The 20186-nt window shown below is 58.0% G+C and overlaps 8 protein-coding genes across 8 annotated transcripts; 4 read left to right on the top strand and 4 right to left on the bottom strand.

The window, feature by feature from the left end:
- Positions 1 to 608: 608 nt before the first annotated feature.
- On the top strand, positions 609 to 2491 carry ACRALDRAFT_210998 (uncharacterized protein; the record flags this gene model as incomplete). The annotated part of the gene is made up of 12 exons (XM_071023449.1): positions 609 to 618; positions 666 to 675; positions 722 to 881; positions 938 to 1016; positions 1073 to 1214; positions 1282 to 1345; positions 1386 to 1459; positions 1525 to 1734; positions 1781 to 2044; positions 2077 to 2100; positions 2129 to 2274; positions 2322 to 2491. 12 exons carry the CDS (start codon positions 609 to 611, stop codon positions 2489 to 2491), a joined length of 1353 nt encoding a protein of 450 aa, XP_070874860.1.
- A 19-nt stretch (positions 2492 to 2510) lies between these two features.
- Positions 2511 to 3458, top strand: ACRALDRAFT_2027503 (uncharacterized protein; the record flags this gene model as incomplete). The annotated part of the gene is made up of 1 exon (XM_071020469.1): positions 2511 to 3458. One exon carries the CDS (start codon positions 2511 to 2513, stop codon positions 3456 to 3458), a length of 948 nt encoding a protein of 315 aa, XP_070874859.1.
- A 1479-nt stretch (positions 3459 to 4937) lies between these two features.
- ACRALDRAFT_2105894 (uncharacterized protein) lies at positions 4938 to 7051 on the bottom strand (the record flags this gene model as incomplete). The annotated part of the gene is made up of 2 exons (XM_071023274.1): positions 4938 to 5080; positions 5155 to 7051. The coding sequence occupies 2 exons, from the start codon at positions 7049 to 7051 to the stop codon at positions 4938 to 4940; spliced, it is 2040 nt and encodes a 679-aa protein (XP_070874858.1).
- A 504-nt stretch (positions 7052 to 7555) lies between these two features.
- On the bottom strand, positions 7556 to 11604 carry ACRALDRAFT_1043121 (uncharacterized protein). The gene is made up of 4 exons (XM_071015299.1): positions 11157 to 11604; positions 11015 to 11069; positions 10403 to 10906; positions 7556 to 10270 (listed from the first exon to the last, which is right to left on the bottom strand). Exons 1-4 carry the CDS (start codon positions 11327 to 11329, stop codon positions 8177 to 8179), a joined length of 2826 nt encoding a protein of 941 aa, XP_070874857.1. The 5' UTR covers positions 11330 to 11604; the 3' UTR covers positions 7556 to 8176.
- A 16-nt stretch (positions 11605 to 11620) lies between these two features.
- Positions 11621 to 12960, top strand: ACRALDRAFT_1093977 (uncharacterized protein; the record flags this gene model as incomplete). Its single annotated transcript, XM_071019701.1, has 11 exons — positions 11621 to 11751; positions 11780 to 11816; positions 11890 to 11954; positions 12021 to 12030; positions 12078 to 12145; positions 12182 to 12315; positions 12354 to 12482; positions 12542 to 12565; positions 12633 to 12821; positions 12868 to 12904; positions 12939 to 12960. The coding sequence occupies 11 exons, from the start codon at positions 11621 to 11623 to the stop codon at positions 12958 to 12960; spliced, it is 846 nt and encodes a 281-aa protein (XP_070874856.1).
- A 44-nt stretch (positions 12961 to 13004) lies between these two features.
- Positions 13005 to 14364, bottom strand: ACRALDRAFT_211002 (uncharacterized protein; the record flags this gene model as incomplete). Its single annotated transcript, XM_071023453.1, has 8 exons — positions 13005 to 13069; positions 13105 to 13466; positions 13499 to 13756; positions 13832 to 13987; positions 14025 to 14054; positions 14107 to 14136; positions 14193 to 14262; positions 14346 to 14364. 8 exons carry the CDS (start codon positions 14362 to 14364, stop codon positions 13005 to 13007), a joined length of 990 nt encoding a protein of 329 aa, XP_070874855.1.
- A 377-nt stretch (positions 14365 to 14741) lies between these two features.
- On the top strand, positions 14742 to 16202 carry ACRALDRAFT_2103913 (uncharacterized protein; the record flags this gene model as incomplete). The annotated part of the gene is made up of 2 exons (XM_071023160.1): positions 14742 to 15149; positions 15237 to 16202. 2 exons carry the CDS (start codon positions 14742 to 14744, stop codon positions 16200 to 16202), a joined length of 1374 nt encoding a protein of 457 aa, XP_070874854.1.
- Positions 16203 to 16874: 672 nt separating this feature from the next.
- On the bottom strand, positions 16875 to 20090 carry ACRALDRAFT_2027499 (uncharacterized protein; the record flags this gene model as incomplete). Its single annotated transcript, XM_071020468.1, has 2 exons — positions 16875 to 17416; positions 17477 to 20090. 2 exons carry the CDS (start codon positions 20088 to 20090, stop codon positions 16875 to 16877), a joined length of 3156 nt encoding a protein of 1051 aa, XP_070874853.1.
- Between the last annotated feature and the right edge of the window lie 96 nt (positions 20091 to 20186).

The following is a 20186-nucleotide window of genomic DNA, read 5'->3' as shown; positions in this document are numbered from 1 at the left end:
TACGCAGGTCCGTCCTCTTCTCGCTTGACTGGACCACGCCATACCTCGGCTGATTTCTGGGATTTCCGGCTCACCTCTGGCTGTCATGTAGTACAACGACCTACCTTGCAAGTCAGTCGTATACGAATACAACGCACAATGTCGCTTCGCAATGGGAGGCCAATGGCAATGTGGAGCGCAAATGCCTGGCTCGCTCGAATCATGCGCATGTTATACGTGGTCACCGTTATACAACCCTACTAATAAATCGAAAAGAAAGGGAAGCCCGATCCGGCAAGTGATATTAATGCTTCCTACTGACGGTCAAGTGACAAAGTGATGGGCGACGAAGAGAGAGGAACGACGTAGATGACAGAGAAGGAGCCAGGTACAACGTACAGTACAACGACGTCGTCTCCGTACAAAACAAGTCCAGTGCTGTACACGAGAGGTACTTCTGACGCATTGATCAGCATCACCACGGACGCGGCATTTTCTGGGACAAAGAGACGAACCTGTCTGCGATGGCTGGGTATCGTTAGGTACCACCTTATTCTTCCTTCCCTCGCTTCAACCTAATTAGGTAGTTCCTGCCTAAACAATAGTTTTGCCGATACGCTGTACGCTACATGAATCCCTGTCCGTGGCTCTTTCCCCATCTCACTTGCCCACTTTTGGATGACTAGCCACTGGTCAGTTGATATGTACATACATGTACATACCCACAGCCCCAGTCACCCAGTCTCCCCCATCTTCCTTGGCCCCCTTCCGCCCCCCGTCCGCCCCCCTTCCATCCCTTCTTCCAACCCTCCCTTCCACCCTTCCAGAATACAGAACACAGAACACACATGCGAATAGGAATCCAGACAAACACCCGGAAGAAACTCCACTGGATCAAGAAGGTCCCGCATGGGACCTAATTCTTAGCAGTGGAGGGTTCGTGCATGCCCAGACCTAGACCCAGAAACCAGTCATCGTCATTTCGTTCCTCTCGTCTTCTTCATCCCTCTTTCCCCTTCCCTTCTTCTGCCCTCACTGTACAACGTACATACTCTCAAGAGCTCGAAGGTCCATCAACCAGAATTACCTCGAGCCAAGCATCTCACGGCGGACGCCATCTGTAATTTCTATTCTTTCTGTATCTTTTTTTCTTCTCCTATTTTTCTTTTCACCCTCTTCTCCCATCTTCTCACCCTGTCACCCCTCAACAACAACCCGCATCACACGACGAAAACGTCCAAGACAACACGATCAATCGCCGACTAATCTATCCCCTTGGCGCCCATAAGCATCTCAAACTAGTCCATCTACCTTTGACATCACCTGCTACGCCCAACGGTTCAACGCATCGATTGTTGTAACTCGTGTGTGATTGACACCCCTGACCATCATCACCCGTCTTTCAGCAAACCCACTGGAGCAACGCAAGACTCTCATCCCACCCGCCTATTTACGAAGAGTTCCTTGGGGTCGTACCTTGGTGCACGTGCAGAGCGGCGAATTCGGGGGAAAAAGGGGGGAGGGGCTTCTGAAATAACCTTCCAGTCCTTCGAGAACGGTCCCAGCCCTAGGACACGTTAGTCCGGCTGGCTTCACATATCGGGAGCCTGCGAGCTTTCTTTTCCCGATTTGCCATACACCAACAAAACGCAGGCCGGAGAAGAGACGAAGAATAATCGAATCGAACCATCCTCCGGCTAGACAACACGGCAGCGTGCGACGGACGGTTTCTGCGCATTTTGGGAAGTCTGTTGCGTTGCCATTGGTTTTCGTGGTGCCACCATTCTCCGCCGCCTCCCAGCGCCCATTGCGATAAACACGCCCGCCCACATTCCTTTGTCTCCCCGTGGCGGGTCCAGCAACGCGCAATCTTGTCTTTGATTGTCTCACTACTGCGAAAACGACAGGCTGAGCTTCTCTTGGGCTTCGTGAACAAGACGCTTCCCTTGCTTCTCTCATCGTTTGTCGCATTCTTGGCTGGAGAACAAGAACATTTTCTCCCTTTTTCTTCCCACCCTTTTCGTTTTGGATATCCTGCCGGCCACTTTTTTTCTGGAGAACATTCGTCGGGCCGCCTACTTTATTTTGTCCCTGCAGCGATTACTACCTACCCAACAGCGAGTCTCAATCATCCTTGTTGTTCCGCTAGATATTATCTCTTCTCCTCACGAACACGACGCTCGTCTTGTCGCTTTCCGCTTCTCGTCAGCCCGTCAAATGAAGCAGACCCGTCAACCTTACACTCCCACATTTCAACACGAATCATCACGCTCCAGTCTCAACTCCACGTCTTCAGTTTGTACCGGCGGCTTTCTCGTGTAACCTGGATCCGATTTGCCAAGGGAGCTCTGCCGCTTTCCTCTCAATTGGATCCCTTGACCGCTTCATCCACGAAGTGCCCCGGCGAGGCGATGAAAAAGTCCAGGTTAAAACGGCACTCGGTCTATCTAACCCCGTCGCCTTCACCCGAACCCGAGCTGGCACCACCCAGGCCGGCATCAGTCTTTTTTGACTGGGATACCGGGTCAAAAATGAATGTTTCGAGGCCTACGAGTGCCAACCTGCACTCAACTGCCAACCCCTATCACATCGAACCCCCCACGTTATCCGAAATCTTATCCAACTCGTCTCATCCGCCATGGACTCTCGCCGCTTTCATGGCTTATCTGTCTCAAAACCACTGCCTCGAGACGCTCGAGTTCACCATGGACGCGGACCGTTATCGCCATGCCTACCATCAGATGTCGAGTAAAGGGGCCGCGTCGATTGGTGAGCGTTCCGACTACATCTTCTCGCTCTGGGAGAAGCTCATGCAGGCATACATCATCCCATACGCGCCGCGCGAAGTCAACCTTCCTGCACGAGTACGAGATCATCTCCTCGCCCACCCATATACCCCGACCCCGCCCCACCCCGACGAGCTCAACGAGGCTGTCGGCATCGTGTACGAGTTGATGAACGACTCGGTGCTGCTACCCTTCATTGAATCCCTTTTCCCCACCCATTCTCAGGTCCATCCCGCCGACGACGGCGCCGAGGGAAGGCATGGACACTCAAGAGTTCGACCGCAGCCCGAATCGGGTCCGAATGGGCCAGACGAGTCGACCCGTTCACCCAACTTTTTGCCCCAACTCGTCACCGGCCGGGCCGGGGCCAATAGCCGCACCACCTCGACCACATCTGCCGAACCAGGTGAGCGAGAGGGTCTCACCGATGACAGCGGCAGTGCTTCCTCGCCTGCTGCGGAGCCCATGACGCCGCCCACGACTCCCCCGACCTCGGAATGGACCTTCTCGCAGTCGCCCGGCGGTTTCCACCGAGCCCTGTCGGCCCACACCAACGGCTGGAAGAAGGTCGGTGCCAAGCTCGGCTTCGGCCGCAAGCCACGCAACTCGAATCACCGGTCGAATCCGACGTCTTCCGGTCCCCCAGATGGAGATGTCGCCATGGGCGACGCGGGCCCAGGCGGGGTCTCATAGGAAATGCAGGTCATGTCACCAACCACATCCACGTCACCAGCCGTCTCCGTTACCCGGATCCCCATCGATGATGCCGCGGGCCGTAGCCACGATGCATCGTGGGAGGAGCCCCACCCAGGCAGGCGGCTGTCTTACGCGCTTGAGACGACCCCTGACCTGGCCGGGAGAGCAGCTGGCGCTGGCGCTCACCACGCCGGCGGTGGATGCAGGGGTGGCATGGCCGCAAAAGGGCCGAGCCCATACAACAAACCCAGCCGACATTTGCTGGTTCGACGGCAGGTTCGCGTCCGCACGCGTGACAGTCCTGCTTTACCTTTGGTCAACCCCACGTCACAGGGCAAATTCGCCCATGTGAACGTTTTCCCGAGTCCGACCGAGACGATTGGGACGGCGGCCATGTCCATGAGCACGTCAACCACGGTCGCTTGCGCGGACGTGCCAGCGTCCGCCAAGCCACAACTCAATCTCGATACCGACATGATTTCGCCAAAATCCCCGCCCACCTCACAGCCGACGTCTCCTTATGTTTTCACCGACGTGTCCAACTTTCTCGAAATCGATCCGCATTCCGAGTCGGAAGTAGAGCCGCCGATGCAGCCCGATGACTCTCTGTCGTACGGTCGCGCGGCGCCCGACGAGGACCTCTACGGCTGGGACGAGGAGCTCGAGCGGCATCTCAATTCTGGAAACGTTCCGCTACCGCCTGGTCAATTTCGTGACCGCGATGCAGTGGGGGGTCAGAACGCCAGGGCCAGCGGGCCGCGGCGCAATTTGTTGCGACGCGTCTTTCACATAAACCAAGCCCCGCGAGGCGACGTTACCTCGGAGTCTCAACGAATGAGCAACTCGCCGTTCTGACCGGCGTGGGCCTCTGTAATTTTTATTGGCTTTCCTCTTTACTATTCCTCTTGATACCCGGTTTTTGCGCAGGTTATTCAGGGCCTGATTTTTATTTTCTTTTCCTCTTTTCGCTTCGTTGGCGGCGCACAAGGAGGATGGGGCAATGTTGGCAACCGCATCTTCACGAATATGGGGGTTTCATAGACATCAAGCACATGCATCGTAGACAGGCGTGCGGGTACATGGTGTAGTTGGGTTTTTCTCACCACACTGGTTTGTTTTGAAATTCAGCGGGAGACGATGGGAAGAGATGGGAACGAGAAATGCTCGAATAGCATCGGAAGAAGGTTGCATGGGCAAGGAGTTGGGAGGAAAGAGACAACATCCAAGGAAACCTTTTTAGAGCAAACACTTGAGGATTTGAAAATCCGAATGGTGATTCCCATGTCTTGCGGTATATGTGTGCCATTCTCCCAGGCTGTATACAGGACGTGGTACTACTGAGGCGACGGGCATGTATGTTTATAACCCTCTATTGACAAGACGAGCTTCACCAGTATCGAAATCCAAGAGCCAGGAAGAGAATCGCTAATCCTATTAACCCTTCAACACCCGTGCCATCTCCCAACACCGCTTCCACTAGTCGTCGCTCTGCCTGTCGTGGCGCGAGAACATCTTGAACTCGGCCGAGTCGGTGAAATCTATCCCGCCCTCTTCGATTTGTTTCCTCGTCGAGGAGAGCAGTGGTTCAGGCAAGCCCATGGATTCAAGGAAGGCGACGGCTAGAGACGAAAACAAGTCAGCGATATGTACAACAGTGGGGGACTTTTCCGTTTTGAACTTCTTTGCTACTCACTTTCCTTCCATTCCAGGTCTTGCCGGTTCTTGTCCCAGCGCAGCTCCTCGGCCATGACGTCGATGGTCCGGGGCAGGGCCTCGAGGGCGGCCTGGGCGCTGAGGAAGGCGAGGCGGGTGCGGCGGGCCAGGACGTCGACGGCGGTCTGGGCATACTCGTGGCGGACGGCGTAGCGGATTTCGCCGTCGACGAAGGGGTACAGCTCGGAGATGCGGTGGCCGCGGGCGGGGAAGCGCTTGGCGGTCGGGGCGCAGAGGGCGGCGACGGCCCAGGCGCGGTCGCCGTAGCTCTCGGTGAGGTGCTTGGCGACCTCGGTCTCGAGGCCAAAGTGCTGGATGACGTTGATGAAGAGGGTCTTGCTGAAGCCGTGGGCGCCGATGAGGCGGACGTGGTGGGTCTGGCAGGAGCCGTCGAGGATGGCGCCGTCGTCGACCGCGTCGGTGCCGCTGATGCGCGGGGCGTCGCCGTAGGGGCGGGGCTGGAGGCCGAACTCGCGGATGGTGGCGTCGACGCACTCCTCGGCCATCTGGCGGTAGGTGGTCCACTTGCCGCCGGCGCAGGTGACCAGGCCCGAGGGGGCGATGTCGATGAGGTGGTTGCGCACGAGGGACTCGGTGTTCTTGGCCTTGGGGTCCTTTACCAGGGGCCGGATGCCGGACCAGGCGGCCAAGACGTCGCCGCGGCGGACGACGATGTCGGGGGAGAGGTACTGCCTGATCTCCTGCAGGATCCACTCGATGGACTTTTCGTCGGGCAGGGGTTGCGCGGCGATGGGGCAGGGGTCGTCGGTGGTACCGGCAATGGTGTTGCCCTGCCAGGGAAGGAAGAAGATGACTCGGCCATCGGATGTGCTGGGGTCGATGAGGCCCATCTTGGCAGGGCTGTAGTACCCCGGGAGGACGATGTGAACGCCGGACGAAGGCGCCACGATGGGCCGGCAGGAGGGGTCGTCCATGGTCCTGATCGAGTCGGAAAAGGGCCCGGTGCAGTTGATGACCGACTTGGCCCTGACGGGGATGAGATTGGGGGCTTCGCCGTTCTTGTCGGCCACCAAGTCTCTAACGACAGCGCCGCAAAGCTTGCCATTCGCATCCTTCTGGAGGCTCGTCACCTCGGCATGGTTCAACACGGTGGCGCCGTACAGCGCAGCGGTCATGGCGATAGACACGTTCATCCGGGAGTCGTTGTGGGCACCGTCGTAGTAGACGAGGGCGCCGACTAGTCCGGTCTTCTTAAGCATGGGAAAAGCGTCGAAAGCCTTACTCCTAGTAAGAAAATAGGAGCTCTCGATGCCCTCGCTCCCGGCGAGTATATCGTACGTCTTGGTGCCGGCCCAGAAGTAAGGCACCTTCCACCAGCGGTCTATGGGAATCATGATGGGAAGCCACATGCTAAGATGCGGCGCGGTCTGCAAGAAGTACTTGCGCTCTTTGAGGGCTTCCCGAACGAGGTGGTACTGGGCATAGTCGAGGTTCCAGACGGCTTTCTCGAGGTACCTGACGCCGCCGTGTACCAGCTTGGTGCTTTTACTGCTCGTGCCACTGCTGAAATCGTCCCTCTCGACGAGGGCGACCTTGAGACCGCGCGTGGCAGCGTCGAGGGCGACGCCGGCACCGGTAGCACCTCCGCCGATAATAAGCATGTCATATTCCTCGCCATCTTGTTCGGAGCTCTTCTTCAGCCCGGCAATTTGCCTGGAGCGGCTAGGCGCCCGAGGAAACCGCGGGAGCTTGAAGGTACCGTCGGGGCCAAAGATGGGCGGCGGTACAGCGGCGGCTTCGTAGCCGGGGATATCGCGCGGTCGGTAGGTGTAGTAAACGAGGCCACCTCCTGCGGCGAGAGCACCGATAGCGGGTGCCAGTCGCCTCAGGAGTCCCCTGGAAGGAGTGGGGGCCATGGGGCTAAACCGCGAAACAGACCAAGATGGGTAGCGAATGCTCAGGGAGGCGTCGATCAGTCGAGGTCCGTCTTTGCGTCAAAGGGGTTAAAGGAGCAGAGGAGGTCGGAGTAACAGAGTGGACGTATAGTCGGCGCGTATGATGAGAAGGTCAGGGTCGCGGGTGGACCTAGAAAGTGAAGAGAAGGTCAGGATGAGAGGGATGAAAACGGAACAAGACACAGTCTAGACCGTACGAAGTAAGACGAAAGAGATGGCCCCGAATAAGGGAAGACGAAGACCAGCGCCAATGCCAGCGCCCACCACCTATCATGGACGGACTCGTGTGCAAGAGGACATGCCAAATGCAAAATAGAATACAGTGTACCTGACTTGTGATGGTAGGGAGGGTACTGGTCGAAAAGGAGCGGGTAGAGACGAGGCAAAATATTGCCGCACCAAGACCTCGTGTAAGAGGTGGTGGGGGAGAAGAGAGAGAGATTGGAATCAAGCATTCCAGCAGATCCGACACGACCTGGACCTCGCTGACCTGACGTCATTCTACGTACTACACACGGACCATCTTTAGATGATTACCTAAGACACTCACTAATGTACAGGTACAGGGAGTTGGAGTCACGTGACCATATTTGCTTCCCCTTTCCCCGAACCACTATCTTCATACAACCCGATCACCACTTCACCAACATACTTGGCTCAGAGTCGAACTCGTAGCCAGCCAAATGGAAAAGTCTGTCCGTCTCATCTCATTCAAGGTCCTTTTGCAAGGTAACAATTTATAATACATATCTGTCCCAGCCTGACCAAACATGCCCATTCCATCCATCCACTCCCATCCACGTCCATCCATTGCTGGCATCGTATATAATACTCAATACCCAACTCCTTTGGCCTTTGACCACCCCTAACCCCCCCGCCGGTTTCGTGGTATTAGGAACAGTATAGGCCTCAGTTCAAACAAGGCAAGACAAGTTCCGCCGACATGAGGTCCCACTTTCCCTTCCAATCTCGACCAAGAGTCTTCCAGTCCCAACCCGACGTAAATCATAATACAAAAACAATACAAGACAAAGGGAAATATAAGGCAGAGTCCTGACAATGAAACACCCGATAACGCACTGCCCTTCATCGGCTATCGACACACGCAGCAAAAAGCTCGTCCACAAACGTCTTGGACTCGGTCCCCGAATCCGCGGCCCGCACGTTCGACACCTGCGTCACCACTCCCGCATGGACCTTGTCCCTAGTTCCGCTACCCGTCGGCGACAGCTGCGCCATCTCGATGCCGCGGCCGTCACTCCTACCGTTACTCCCCACCGCCGCCGCCGGCCCGCTGCCGACCCGTGCCATCTCCGAGCTCGTTCCGTCGTCGTCCCCGTGGCTGTCCCCCCGGGTCAGTGACCCCGTGAGGTCGCCCGGTTCGGACGCTGGCGGCGGCGGCGATGGCATGTCCTCCTGCATGTCGTGGACCTCGACCCGGATCTCCTCCGAGACCATGATGCCTCCGCGATTCGTCGCCAGAGGTGCCGGCCCGCCCGGCGTGTATCCCGGGGGTGTGTCGATGGAGCTGTCCACCGAGTCGGGTTCGCTCCCCCGGCGATTCGTCCACAGCTTCAACGTCGATCCCGTGTCATTCGAGTTGCTGATCGAAGACGACCGGCGGGTCGTCGTCGGGATGGGGTTTCCGTCTCCGTCCACGGCATACGGTAATGCCGACCGCTCGGACCGACGCAGACGACCCGGAAACACCCGGTCAAAGCGGCCCGACTCCCCGTCCTTGGTCTTCTGTGTCGTCGATTTCCTCCTTTCCCCCTTCCCCGGCCACGTGGACTGTAGTATGGTGGAGAAATCCCTGTGCACCGACTGCGCGAACCCCAGCTGATGGCTCGTGCCGTCGCCCACCATCTGGCAGACCTTGAAGAACCTCAGCGGCACAAATTCGTACCCTGCCCCCTCAAACTTGACATGGATCGGGACGACGAGGCGGACGACGATCATGTAGCTCGGTAGCTGCCGTGAGCTTTCGCTGCCCTGCTTGGGCGTCGGGACCGTCACCACGTTGGGCACCAACAGCGCGTCGTCAAAGACGGGGTCGTCGATCAGCCCGCGCATCTCCGCCAGCCCATCCGCCAGCTGCGAAATAAAAATCGTCTCGCGGCTCGCTTCTCCCGCCGCCATGGCCTCCTCCGACAAGCGAGAGAGGTTGGCGACAGACATGCCGTCCAGCTGCTTCAGCACTTCCTTCTGCCACGGCTCCACGCGTCTAAAAGGCAGCCGCACGCCCGGGAGGAGATTGCGCGCGCCCCTGCGCACCAGCACCTCGAACCCGTAGCTTCCGACGCGAGCCTGGATGCCGAAGAACCCGACGTGCACCCCCGGTTCCAGATACCTCGGTCCCTGCGCGTAGGCGGCCATGTCTTGCAGCTTCGACTCGACGTTCTTCGTCTTGATCTGCATACCGGAACCGATGATGCCGCTCACCTGACGAACTTCGGCAAACCGATAGCCCGCCGCCTCCAGTCGCTGCATGGCCTTTTCGTTGTCCAAGCGCCGGACCAGAAACATCAGGGATCCCCGCGCCATCTCGCTCTGCCTCCACCTCGCCCGCAGACCTTTCTCCGCGAGGTCGTCGACCTCTTCCTCCTCCCGTTCCTCCGTCGTGAGGTCGGCCTGTAGGGCGGCTTCCGTATTCTTCTGCGCCCGGATCGTGGGTCCCCTTGCTTCGCCCGTCGGCAAGATCTCGTCCCACAGCACGCCAACGGAGCTCAGCTGCTCCTTGATCGTGTCGGCGAGGCCGACGGCCGCGAGACAAAACAGCTCCTTGAGCACCGTTTCGTACTGGCGAATGACCTCGCCCTCTTTGTCGATGAGCTGCACTTCCAACTTGGAGTCTCGGTCGCGGCCCGTTGTCGGCAAGCTCGCCAGGTGGCTCGCCATGCCGCCCACAAACGGCGAGACACTGGTCCAGTCGCGGGAAACCCGGTACATCCAGAGGAAGAGCGGGTGGGCCGTGCTGAACATGTCGTTGGCGTCTCTCTCGACAAACATGTCGGTGATTTTCTCGCTGGGGAGCAATCCCTCGTGGTTCACGAGGATGCGCCCGTGCTGGTCGAAGACTGCCGCCGCCAGCACCACCTGCTGTGCCTTGCTCGCGTAGCGTCGCATGACCCGGGCGCTATATATCGCCACGCCAGCCATCACAGAACAGGCACATACGGACTATGATTTCTGTTAGCGAGTGACGGAGAGGAGGAAGGACTTTTCTTTTTTCTTCCTTGACCACCCCTTTTCCTTGGGAAAAGAATAAAACAAAAAAAAAAACGAAAACAAAACAAAAAAAAAACTACTCACCAGGCAGATAACCACAATAACGGTGGTATCCCTCGATAGCCCCTTCTCATCACTGAGAGTCCGGAGTCGATACTTGGTTCCCGTCGCGGCGCACCAATGCATACCAGACACGGCACCGGCCAGCACAATGGCACAAGCGCCTCGCTTCCACCACGTGTTGGTCCAGGCTGCGCGAAAGACGAAGAACAGAGCGAGGGACACGATGCTGGCGGCAACGGCAATGATGGCAGAGCCGATGACGCTGGATATCTCGTATATGCACTCGTAGTTGGAGACGGAATATTCGCCCAGGTAGTGCATCCCGCAGATGGCGGCACCGGCGAGGATGCCACCCGATATCACTCGCCACCAGGAGACGACGTTGTTGATGCCGATGGCAATGAAGGCGCCGAGCACCACCACAATGGGGACGAAGAAAGACACTGCTGTGAAGCCGCTGGAGTAGGAAATCTGCAGTTCACGCTCACCGTTGGCTATGTGGATGGCTCGGTTGCCGATGAAGTGCTACTGCATGTTAGGTGGCCGCTTATCCTTCGGGGGAAAAGAAAAAGGGGGAAGGCAAGGGGAGGAGCAAGACCCTCCTCCAGCGTTTGGATACACAATCCCACATACCATGCACCAAATAGCAATGCCGCCCATCGAAATGGCCGAGGTCACCAGGAGTAGACTTGGTGGATGTTAGTTCTGCTTCACGCGAAGAGACGCGGAAAAAAAAAAAAAAAAAAAACAAGGGGGAGCAGTCGGGCCGCCGTACTGGTTGAATTTTCCCTTATGTGAGGTCCGCCGATTAAGCAGCTCGAGGGTGCAAGCGGCACCGATGAAGCTGACAAGGTAACTCAGAGCAATGAAGCCGGGACTGAACGAGTGAGGGACGACGAGGCCCTCATATTCCGACAGGAGGTCATCCGGGGTGTTGGACATGGACATGATGGCGAAGGCCGACGTGGCAAAGGTGGTAAGATGCGGATCAGTTGGTCTGGTAGACGCAGTACTACAGATTCGGCTGCCTTGACGAAGAAGCAGCTGCGATGGGCTGAATCATCGGCGGGTTCTCAAGGACGTGTGGGTGCTGAGCTGACGAGAATAGCGAGAGACAACGGACGCCTAAGGGACTGAATCGAGAGATGGAAAGGACGATCTTCTTCCTGGTCGAAGGGGCAGTGGGGGGGAAACATGTCAGGGTGGAGGGGATCATCTCTGCCTTAAGACATCGTTCCCATGGCATGCAACGTGACAAGCCGAGCAGTTCCCCACCCCCATATGAGCGCACGGGTTCGTTCTGAGCCCGCCCCTCAAGCCAAGGGGAAGGACGCTGTCCAGGGGTCTTGCGATGGCTCCCGAGGACCAGGGTCAGTAGCCCGTAGGAGTCAACCTGAGCCAGACGATGAGGGTGTGGCAGTCGACAGTTGACCAAGTTCAAAAAAGGAACATACAACCACTTAGTTCGAAGATAGCGCCCCAAGATGGTGGATCAGATCGCCTGATAGCATGGGCCTAGTCTGATCGAGGCACCCCGCTCCGTTTTGCAACGTCGTGGCGGCGTATTGGACGCGTAGCGCGGTGCTGGGGCGAAGGAGGAGAGGCTCCTATTCGTAGACTGGAACAGTGAAGGTTGAAGTGACTTGCTGGTTTGCTTTCTTTTTGGGCGAGGGATAGAGAGTAGAGCGTGGGCTAGATGATGCGGGCGTCGGCCAACGAATGGTTTACAAGTCAGACCCAAGCAGGAAAACATGACTTTGTTTCGTTTCCTTCCTTTTTGTCTTTCTTTCTCTGTCTCAGTGGCGAGTCAAACGGGCAAAAGCAAGGATGGATCACCATCGCGATATGCAGGCAGGACAGGGAAGACGAGTATAAGCCGAGGCCAAGGACGTACGGCCGGCATAACAGAAGTCCCAAGTCCATATCACATACACGTGGTTTACGTTGTACAGGGCCCGTGCGGACAAACCAGACGGACTTCTTGGCTTCACCAACGCAGTAGTGAGAGGGTCTAGGCAGGGGTGGGCTCTCGACTCTTCTCGACTTGCAATCCTACCACTGTCAGCCGGTACGCCACTAGTGTTGCGCCTTGACCCAGGACGTCGGTTACGGGTGTTCAGAAAAGGCTAAAAGGGTGAAGGAGATGCGGAATGTGGGTAGCTGAGTTTCCGGAGAAGGAGACTGGTGGGTATGGAAGACGGAAAGGCACAGCATACGTTGTAATTACGCTGTACGTTGTACAACGTGCAAGGCCTGATAGAGCAGAAATACGTTGCATTGTACGTGTTGTTTGTTCTGAGCCCCGGTCAGTCGTCAGGCAAGCGCAGGCGATCTGGGAACGCGAACAGGGAGCCGGGCATCGCGATATGCTGCATGGAAGACTCTTTGCCGGCATCCGATCTGAGACTTGGACACATCATCTGCGTACAATGTACTGAACGTGATGAACCTCGATAGGATACCCCCGACCCATGGAGTATCATGAGGCATCGTGAAGGGCGCCTGGAAGAAGCAATTCGAAAAGTTTTCAGGCGAGCTGTCATCAAATACTTAGTAGGACCAGGCGGCCGCCCGGCTAATGGGAATCGTCGTACGAAGCACACCCAGTCTCTGCGGCGCACCGTCAGCAAGCTAAGCAGGGCCCTGCCATTGGTCTTGGAGAGACTTGGAGGCTCATGAACTTGGCCGCTTGTCACTAGTGGGCGTAGTCTAGGAACGAAAACGGAAGCTGAGCCAAGGAAAAGTGTGTCGGCCGAGACTCAAGGCCTGGGGTTTCCCTTGGTCCCCGCCCCACCAGAGGATGGTTGAAATGAGAACATGGGGGCTCTCGAAGCTGAATGGGTGGTTCAAGAGATGGACGGCGAGTGCCGGGGAGAGGCCAGGCGCTAGTTTTTTCGGGAACAAAGAAAAAAAGCAATGTACCTGGGTGAAGCCCGGTGTCATAGGAACATTGTACGCTTTGCCGTCCGATCGATCAGGGGTGAACTGGCTAGTGGGGTGGTGGGACTTGGGGCATCGGTTCCCTATCGCTGGGTCCCCTATCGCATTCCCTGTCAATGCGGGGATCATCTTCCTTGGTATGTATCTGGAAGATAGAAACAAGTCTTTTTTCTTCACTTCTTTCGTTTCTCGTTGACAGATGACAGCCGGGCGATTTGAGAGTGGTCTGTTCCGAAATAAATGAAGATAAAATCCGTCCCTAATTTCCTGGGGAGGAGTACGGACTGGTGTCGGGCAGGCAAAAAGTATGCGAATCTGATGTCCCCCTTTACAGCCAGCTGATTAGTTGGCGACAGACAGATAGTTAGATGGCCACAGAGTATGCAAAGAACGCACTGACGAGCCGTCACACAGTCATTCGAAACTCGGACATGGCTCCAAGTGAACATGTCAAGGCCAGGCCAACACGTGGCAGACGACGATAATCCTTAGTAATGACAAGATTTTCACAAGGGTGTGCGTGTCAACCAGGTAGCGCTGCGTACGAAGTCTGGTACCGAAGGAAGATCGATAGTGTGGCTGCCGGTTTGGCGCTGAAGCGGGTGTGTGGCTACGGTGATGGTGAGATACTGGAGTGAGTCAGCTGTCGCCGTGTCGCCGATGTCACTGAAGACTGTCGAGATGGTGTTTGTTTCCATGTCACGCATATGGATTCGTTTCTTTCTTTTCCTCCCTTGCGTCCTTTGGCTGTTCTGTTTCTTTCTTTTTCTTTTTAAGGGCAGAACGCCTCTGGGCCTGCTTTGTCGTTGACGCTACTGCAAGCAAGGCAGCCGGGTCAGTCGACTAAAAACCCACAGATAAGAAAAGAAACGAAAATGGGGGGTCGATTTCGGTCTCGGCCCTTGTCAGGAAAGAAGAAAAGAGACGATGGATGGGGCATTCTCGGTGTGTATCGCGAGTCTCGTTATCGCTACTTCGTAGATCCGAGATAAACCCGCGGGAGGCTACGAATACCTACTGATACGTACCTTGGTCAGCCTCATCAAGCCACACGAAACGGAATGCTGACCTCAGCCTGATATGATAAGCACACCTGTGGCTCAGAACAGCCTTATCGTTATCACCCCACCAATGCAACCGACGACAATGCGCGATTCATTTCTTCCCCGCTATCGAATCACCAACGACATTTCTTCTCATCGTCTATAGTCGGGTGTGACGATATCTCACGTCCCCCTGCCATTGGCCTACTTCCATCACACCACAGAGAGGTCATTCCATTTCCCGTACTCTCTCCTCCATCGAATCGTTCACCACAGCCATTCAACCACCCGGGTAACCACCCGACGAGGATCCGGACATCGGCCCCTTCGCCATACTTCCCTCGCTCCCATCGCGTCTCTTTACCGTCAAACCCGGCATGCCGTCCACCGATACAAAGCCTGCCCCGCCAGGCGATACCCCCCCTCTCCCTCCAGCCGTCAACTTGACCGCCCTCCCCTCCTTCAAGCCGGACCTCTACGAACGAGCCTGGTCCTCCACACCCCACCCGACCCTCCCCCTCCTAGCAACCACCCACGGCAAGGCCGTCACCGTATTCTCCCTCTCCACCCTCTCCTCCCACAGCACGCTCACCGGCGGCCACTCCCGCTCCGTCCGCTCCGCCTGCTGGAAACCCAACCTGCCACCCCACCAGCTGTGCCTCGTCACCGCCAGCTTCGACTCCACCGCCGCCCTCTGGCGCTGGGACGCCGAGCTCCCCTTCGCCGCCGACCCGGCAGAAAACACCGCCGCCCCGGCCTCCGACGACCCCGTCCTCGAAACCGAAGTCACCTCCACCCCCGCCGCCCGAGCACACCCTACCTCGTTCGACCCCGACTCCGACTCGGACCGGGACGCCGACACAAACACCAAGGACTGGGAATTCACCCTCGTCCTGGAGGGCCACGACTCGGAGATCAAGTCGGCCGTCTTCTCCCCCTCGGGCGCCCACCTCGCCACCTGCAGCCGCGACCAGTCCGTCTGGATCTGGGAAGACATCGGCGCCTCGGAGCACGACGACGAGTGGGAAACCGTCGCCGTCCTGACCGAGCACGAAGGCGACGTGAAATCCCTCGCCTGGTGCCCCGACGTCCCCGGCCGCTCCACCCGCCGCGGCGTCTACGGTTCCGACGTCCTCGCCTCCGCCAGCTACGACTCCACCGTCCGCATCTGGCGCGAGGACGCCGACGGCGACTGGGTCTGCGTCGCCGTCCTCGAGGGCCACCAGGGCACCGTCTGGGGCGTGCAGTGGGAATCCCGCCCCCGCCCCGACGGCCGCTTCCCGCGCCTCATCACCTTCTCCGCCGACGCCACCATACGCGTCTGGACCCTCCGCCAGGATGACGAGCTGCTCGACGACGACGAAGACGGGGAGCGTGCAGGCCGAGGCGGAGGGGCGGCTGCGTTCAGGTTTGGTCTGGGCGGCATCCCCAACACCATGCGCAGGTCCCTGCGGGAGGAATGGTACTGCTCCGCCATCCTCCCCGCCGTGCACACCAGGGACGTCTACGCCGTTACCTGGAGCGAAACCACCGGTCTCGTGGCCAGTACCGGCGGGGACGGCGTCGTCGCCATCTACGCCGAGACGGAGGGGCCCAGTGATGGTGACGCCAACGCGACCAACGACGCCACGGGTAAAGGTGAGCCGGGACCTGGCAAGTGGCGCCTCCTGACGACGGTCAAGAACGCACACGGCCCTTACGAGGTCAACCACATCACCTGGTGTCGCCGGTACGACCCGGGTGCGGAGCGCAAGGGGGAGGAGGAAATGTTGGTCACGACTGGAGACGAGGGTCTTGTCCGTCCCTGGCAGGTGACAATATCTACCCCTATAGAATAGATGAACGGACCCCTCTCGTGATGCATAGGACAGGAATACTACTAGCGTCTCTTGTATTACTTCTCGAGAAATAAATAAAACAAAAATTGACCCGACTCGGAATAGCCTCATGATCATCCAAGCTAATAATATGTCTGTCAATGTCGCCGTGTAACCCATCAAAAGTGACGAACCCCAAGCTCACCTCGCGATGAATGGAATTCGGCAGTCCGAACCATGCATATCACGACTCAATATTTCAGTGGCCTGGTTGACAAAGCAAAATTCAACATTGGACAATGGCTATACAAACTTTTTTTTACACTACAAGAGAAACGTCGTCCGAGCCAGGCACAGGCTTGGGCCTTTTGTTGTGCCTCTGCCATGGACGAGTCGTCCTCTTGTCCTTTCATAACCCTTCCAGAACCACAGGGAGATATAAAGCCCCGTGGCTGTTCCATACCTTCCTCCTACCGAAACCCACGGCATAGCTTCAGCATCGGAATAAGGAGACCAATGCGTCTATGATTATGTTTGTAGACAGCCCTGGTGACAGCCCTGGTGGTTTAGTCCCTTCCCGTCAGTATAAAAAAACAATACCGGATTATATGCGCCCGCACTCGCGTCCCTCGCGTCCCCTCAAGGTTGATTTTCCCTTGGCTTAATTCGATGCTGCCACTGTCACATCAAAGTCTACTCGCCCTTCAGCTTGTCCTGCTTGACGCTAAAGGCCATCTCCAAGAACTCTTCCTCCTCCTTGGTGTGGAGACCCTTGGTACCCGCGGCGACGGAAGCGCTAGGGTTGCGGCCGGCGTAGATGACGTGCTTGCGGTCGTGGTGCTCGGTGTGGTTGAGAATCGTCTCGATACGCGGCTGGGCGAAGCTCCAAGCACCGGCGTTGAGGGGCTCCTCCTGGCACCAGACAATGGTCTCGGCGTTGGGGTACATGTCGAGGTTCTCCTTCAGCTGCTGCCAGGGGAAGGGGTGCAGCTGCTCAATGCGGGTGATGGCGACATCGTCGAGCTTGTGCTCGGCGCGGTGCTTCTGGAGCGCGGCCCAGACCTGGCCCGAGCAGAGAATGAGGCGCTTGATCTCCTCGGGCGGCTTGATGTTGCCCGTCTTATGTTCGACGTCGGAAATGACCCACTGGAAGGCCGAGTCGCCGATGAACTCCTCAATGTCAGAGCGAGCGAGGGGGTGGCGAAGGAGAGCCTTGGAGAAGAAGATGACGAGAGCTGGAGAGTGTTAGCTTTTCGGTCTCTTTACTTTTTTTTTTTTTTTTAGAATCGACTTACGCTTGCGGAACTGCCTGTGCATCTGTCGGCGCAGTACGTGGAACAGATTGGAAGGCGTGGTCATGTGCACGACCTGCATGTTGCTGTCTTGGTGCTGGCGCTCGAGCTTGTCGGGGGACGGGAAGATGCGCGGGTCCTCGTTGCACAGCTGCAGGAAGCGCTCCAGGCGGCCCGACGAGTGCTCGGGACCCTGGCCGTCGTAGCCGTGGGGCAGGGACATGACGAGGCCCGTCCTCTGCATCCACTTGGACTCGCCCGAGGCGATGAACTGGTCAATGATGCACTGCGCGTTGTTGGCAAAGTCGCCAAACTGCGCCTCCCACATGACCAGGGCGTGCGGGGAGGTCAGCGAGTAGCCGTACTCGAAGCCGAGGGCGCCAAACTCGCTGAGGGACGAGTTGGAAATGACAAACTTGCCCTGGTTCTCGCTGACGTGCTGGAGCGGCTTGTAGGTGTCTTCGGTCTCCTGGTCGTGGAAGACGGCGTGGCGCTGCGAAAAGGTGCCGCGCTCGACGTCCTGGCCAGAGACGCGGACGTGGTGGCCCTCGGCGACGAGGCTGCCAAAGGCGAGGGCCTCGGCCGTGGGGAAGTCGATGTTCTTGCCCTCGGCGACCGACTTGCTGCGGTTGGCCAGGATCCGCTTGAGGTTCTTGTGAAGGTTGAAACCCTCGGGGGCGCTGCCAATGACGTCGCCGACCTTCTCGAGGAGTTCGCGGTCGACGCTGGTGGGGTTGTGCGGCAGGACCTCGGTGGCGAGCTCCTTGGGCGACTTGAAGCCGTTCCAGGCCGAGGTGGTCCACTCCTTGGAGGTGGGCTGGTAGTCCTTGGACTTGGCAAAGCTGTCCTCGAGCATGCCCCACACCCACTGCTTGTGCTCGTCAATGTCCTCCTGGGTGAAGGTGCCGTCCTTGAGCAGCTTGTCGACGTAGATGGCAATCTGCGACTTGTGCGACTGGATGCGCTTGTACATCAGGGGCTGGGTGAAGGACGGCTGGTCCGTCTCGTTGTGGCCGTGCTTGCGGTAGCAGACCAGGTCGATGATGACGTCCTGCTTGAACTCGGCACGCCAGTCGGCGGCCATCTGGCAGACAAAGTTGACGGCCTCGACGTCGTCGGCGTTGACGTGGAAGACGGGGGCGTCGATGGCCTTGGCAATGTCGGTACAGTAGGCGGTGGAGCGGGCGAAGCGGGGATCGGTGGTGAAGCCGATCTGGTTGTTCACCACGAGGTGGATGGTGCCGCCGGTGGAGAAGGCCGGCAGGGAGTGGAAGCCGAGACACTCGTAGACGACACCCTGGGCGGCAAAGGCGGCGTCGCCGTGGAGGAGCACGCCCATAGCGGTCTCGTGCTTGTCCTCGTCCTGGTTGTAGTGCTGGATGGCGCGGGTCTTGCCCAGGACGACGGGGTCCTCGGCCTCGAGATGGGACGGGTTGGCGACGAGGGAGAGCTGGACGCGCTTGCCCGAAGGGGTGGGCCGCTCAAAGTTCATGCCGAGATGGTACTTGACGTCACCCGAGCCCTCCTCCTCGGCACCGGCCGTACCGGCGAACTCGCTGAAGATGGACTCGTTGGGTTTCCGAACGACGTTGCTCAGGACGTTGAGGCGACCACGGTGAGGCATGCCGATGACAATGTCCTTCACGCCGTAGTCAACGCTGCGGTCGATGAGGGCCTTCATGCCGGGCACGAGGGACTCGCAGCCCTCGAGGCCGAAGCGCTTGTCGTTGGGGTACTTGTTGGCCAGGAAAGCCTCGAAGCTCGAGCTCCAGATAAGACGGTCGAGGATGCGACGCTTTTCGTCAATGTTGTACTGGAAAGGGCGGGGCACCTCGAGGCGTTCCCTCAGCCAGTCGCACTTTTCCCGGTCGGGAATGTGGATGAACTCGACGCCCCAGGAGCCGCAGTAGATACGCTCGCAGGCCTCGATGATCTCGCGGAGGGTCATCTGGTCGCGGCCTTCGGTCTTGAAGCGGGGCAGGATGCCGGGGCCGAGGGTGTATTCGGTGTCGAGGTCCTTTTCGGTGAAGCCGTAGTGCTCCAGGGTCAGCTCCTTGGGCTTGATATTACCAAAGCCCTTATTCTCGTTGGTACGGATGCCGAGGGGATCAATCTTGGCTTTGTGGTGACCACGAGCCTGGTAGGCGCGGACGAGAAGCTGGACCTTCAAGTGCTTGGAAACTTCCGAGTCCTCGGCCGCCCCGTGACCATGGGACAGACGGGGAACGCCGAGGGTGGCATTGGGAACGAGGGGAGGAGGCGGAGTGAAGGCCTCTTCTATAGGCATTTCGCCCGATTCCATATTCCGGAAGTACACCTGCCACGATATATGGACGCTATCGGGGTCCTGTTTCCACTGCATGTACATCTCGTCTATGTAATTTGCGGTATTCCCTGATAGGAAGTTATCGTTCGGGCTCGGGGAGTTGTCGGTGGCATTGGCATAATGCCTCTTTATCGTCACGCCCAGGGGACGGCGGGCTGCGGTGAGAGACCTCGGGGCGGCAGTGCGCGATGACGAGGTGATGGTCGCGAACCGACATGACGGCATGGAAGCCGAGCTCCGGGAGCTCTGGAGCGCCCTGGAGCTTGCTTGTCTCATAGTATTGCGCAACATGATGGGCCGCGTTCTTCCTCACCGAAAGGAAGGGGGAAAAAAGACAGAAGAGGGTGGAGAAGAAGTAGGAAGCTTGGCCTAGGTCAGGGACGACAT

The sequence above is a fragment of the Sodiomyces alcalophilus genome (assembly GCF_042370955.1).
Source record: "Sodiomyces alcalophilus JCM 7366 unplaced genomic scaffold ACRALscaffold_4, whole genome shotgun sequence".
In the NCBI taxonomy this organism is placed as follows: Eukaryota; Fungi; Ascomycota; class Sordariomycetes; order Glomerellales; family Plectosphaerellaceae; genus Sodiomyces; species Sodiomyces alcalophilus.
Note: the sequence above shows the minus strand (reverse complement) of the source record. Positions and strands in the feature narration are given on the sequence as shown.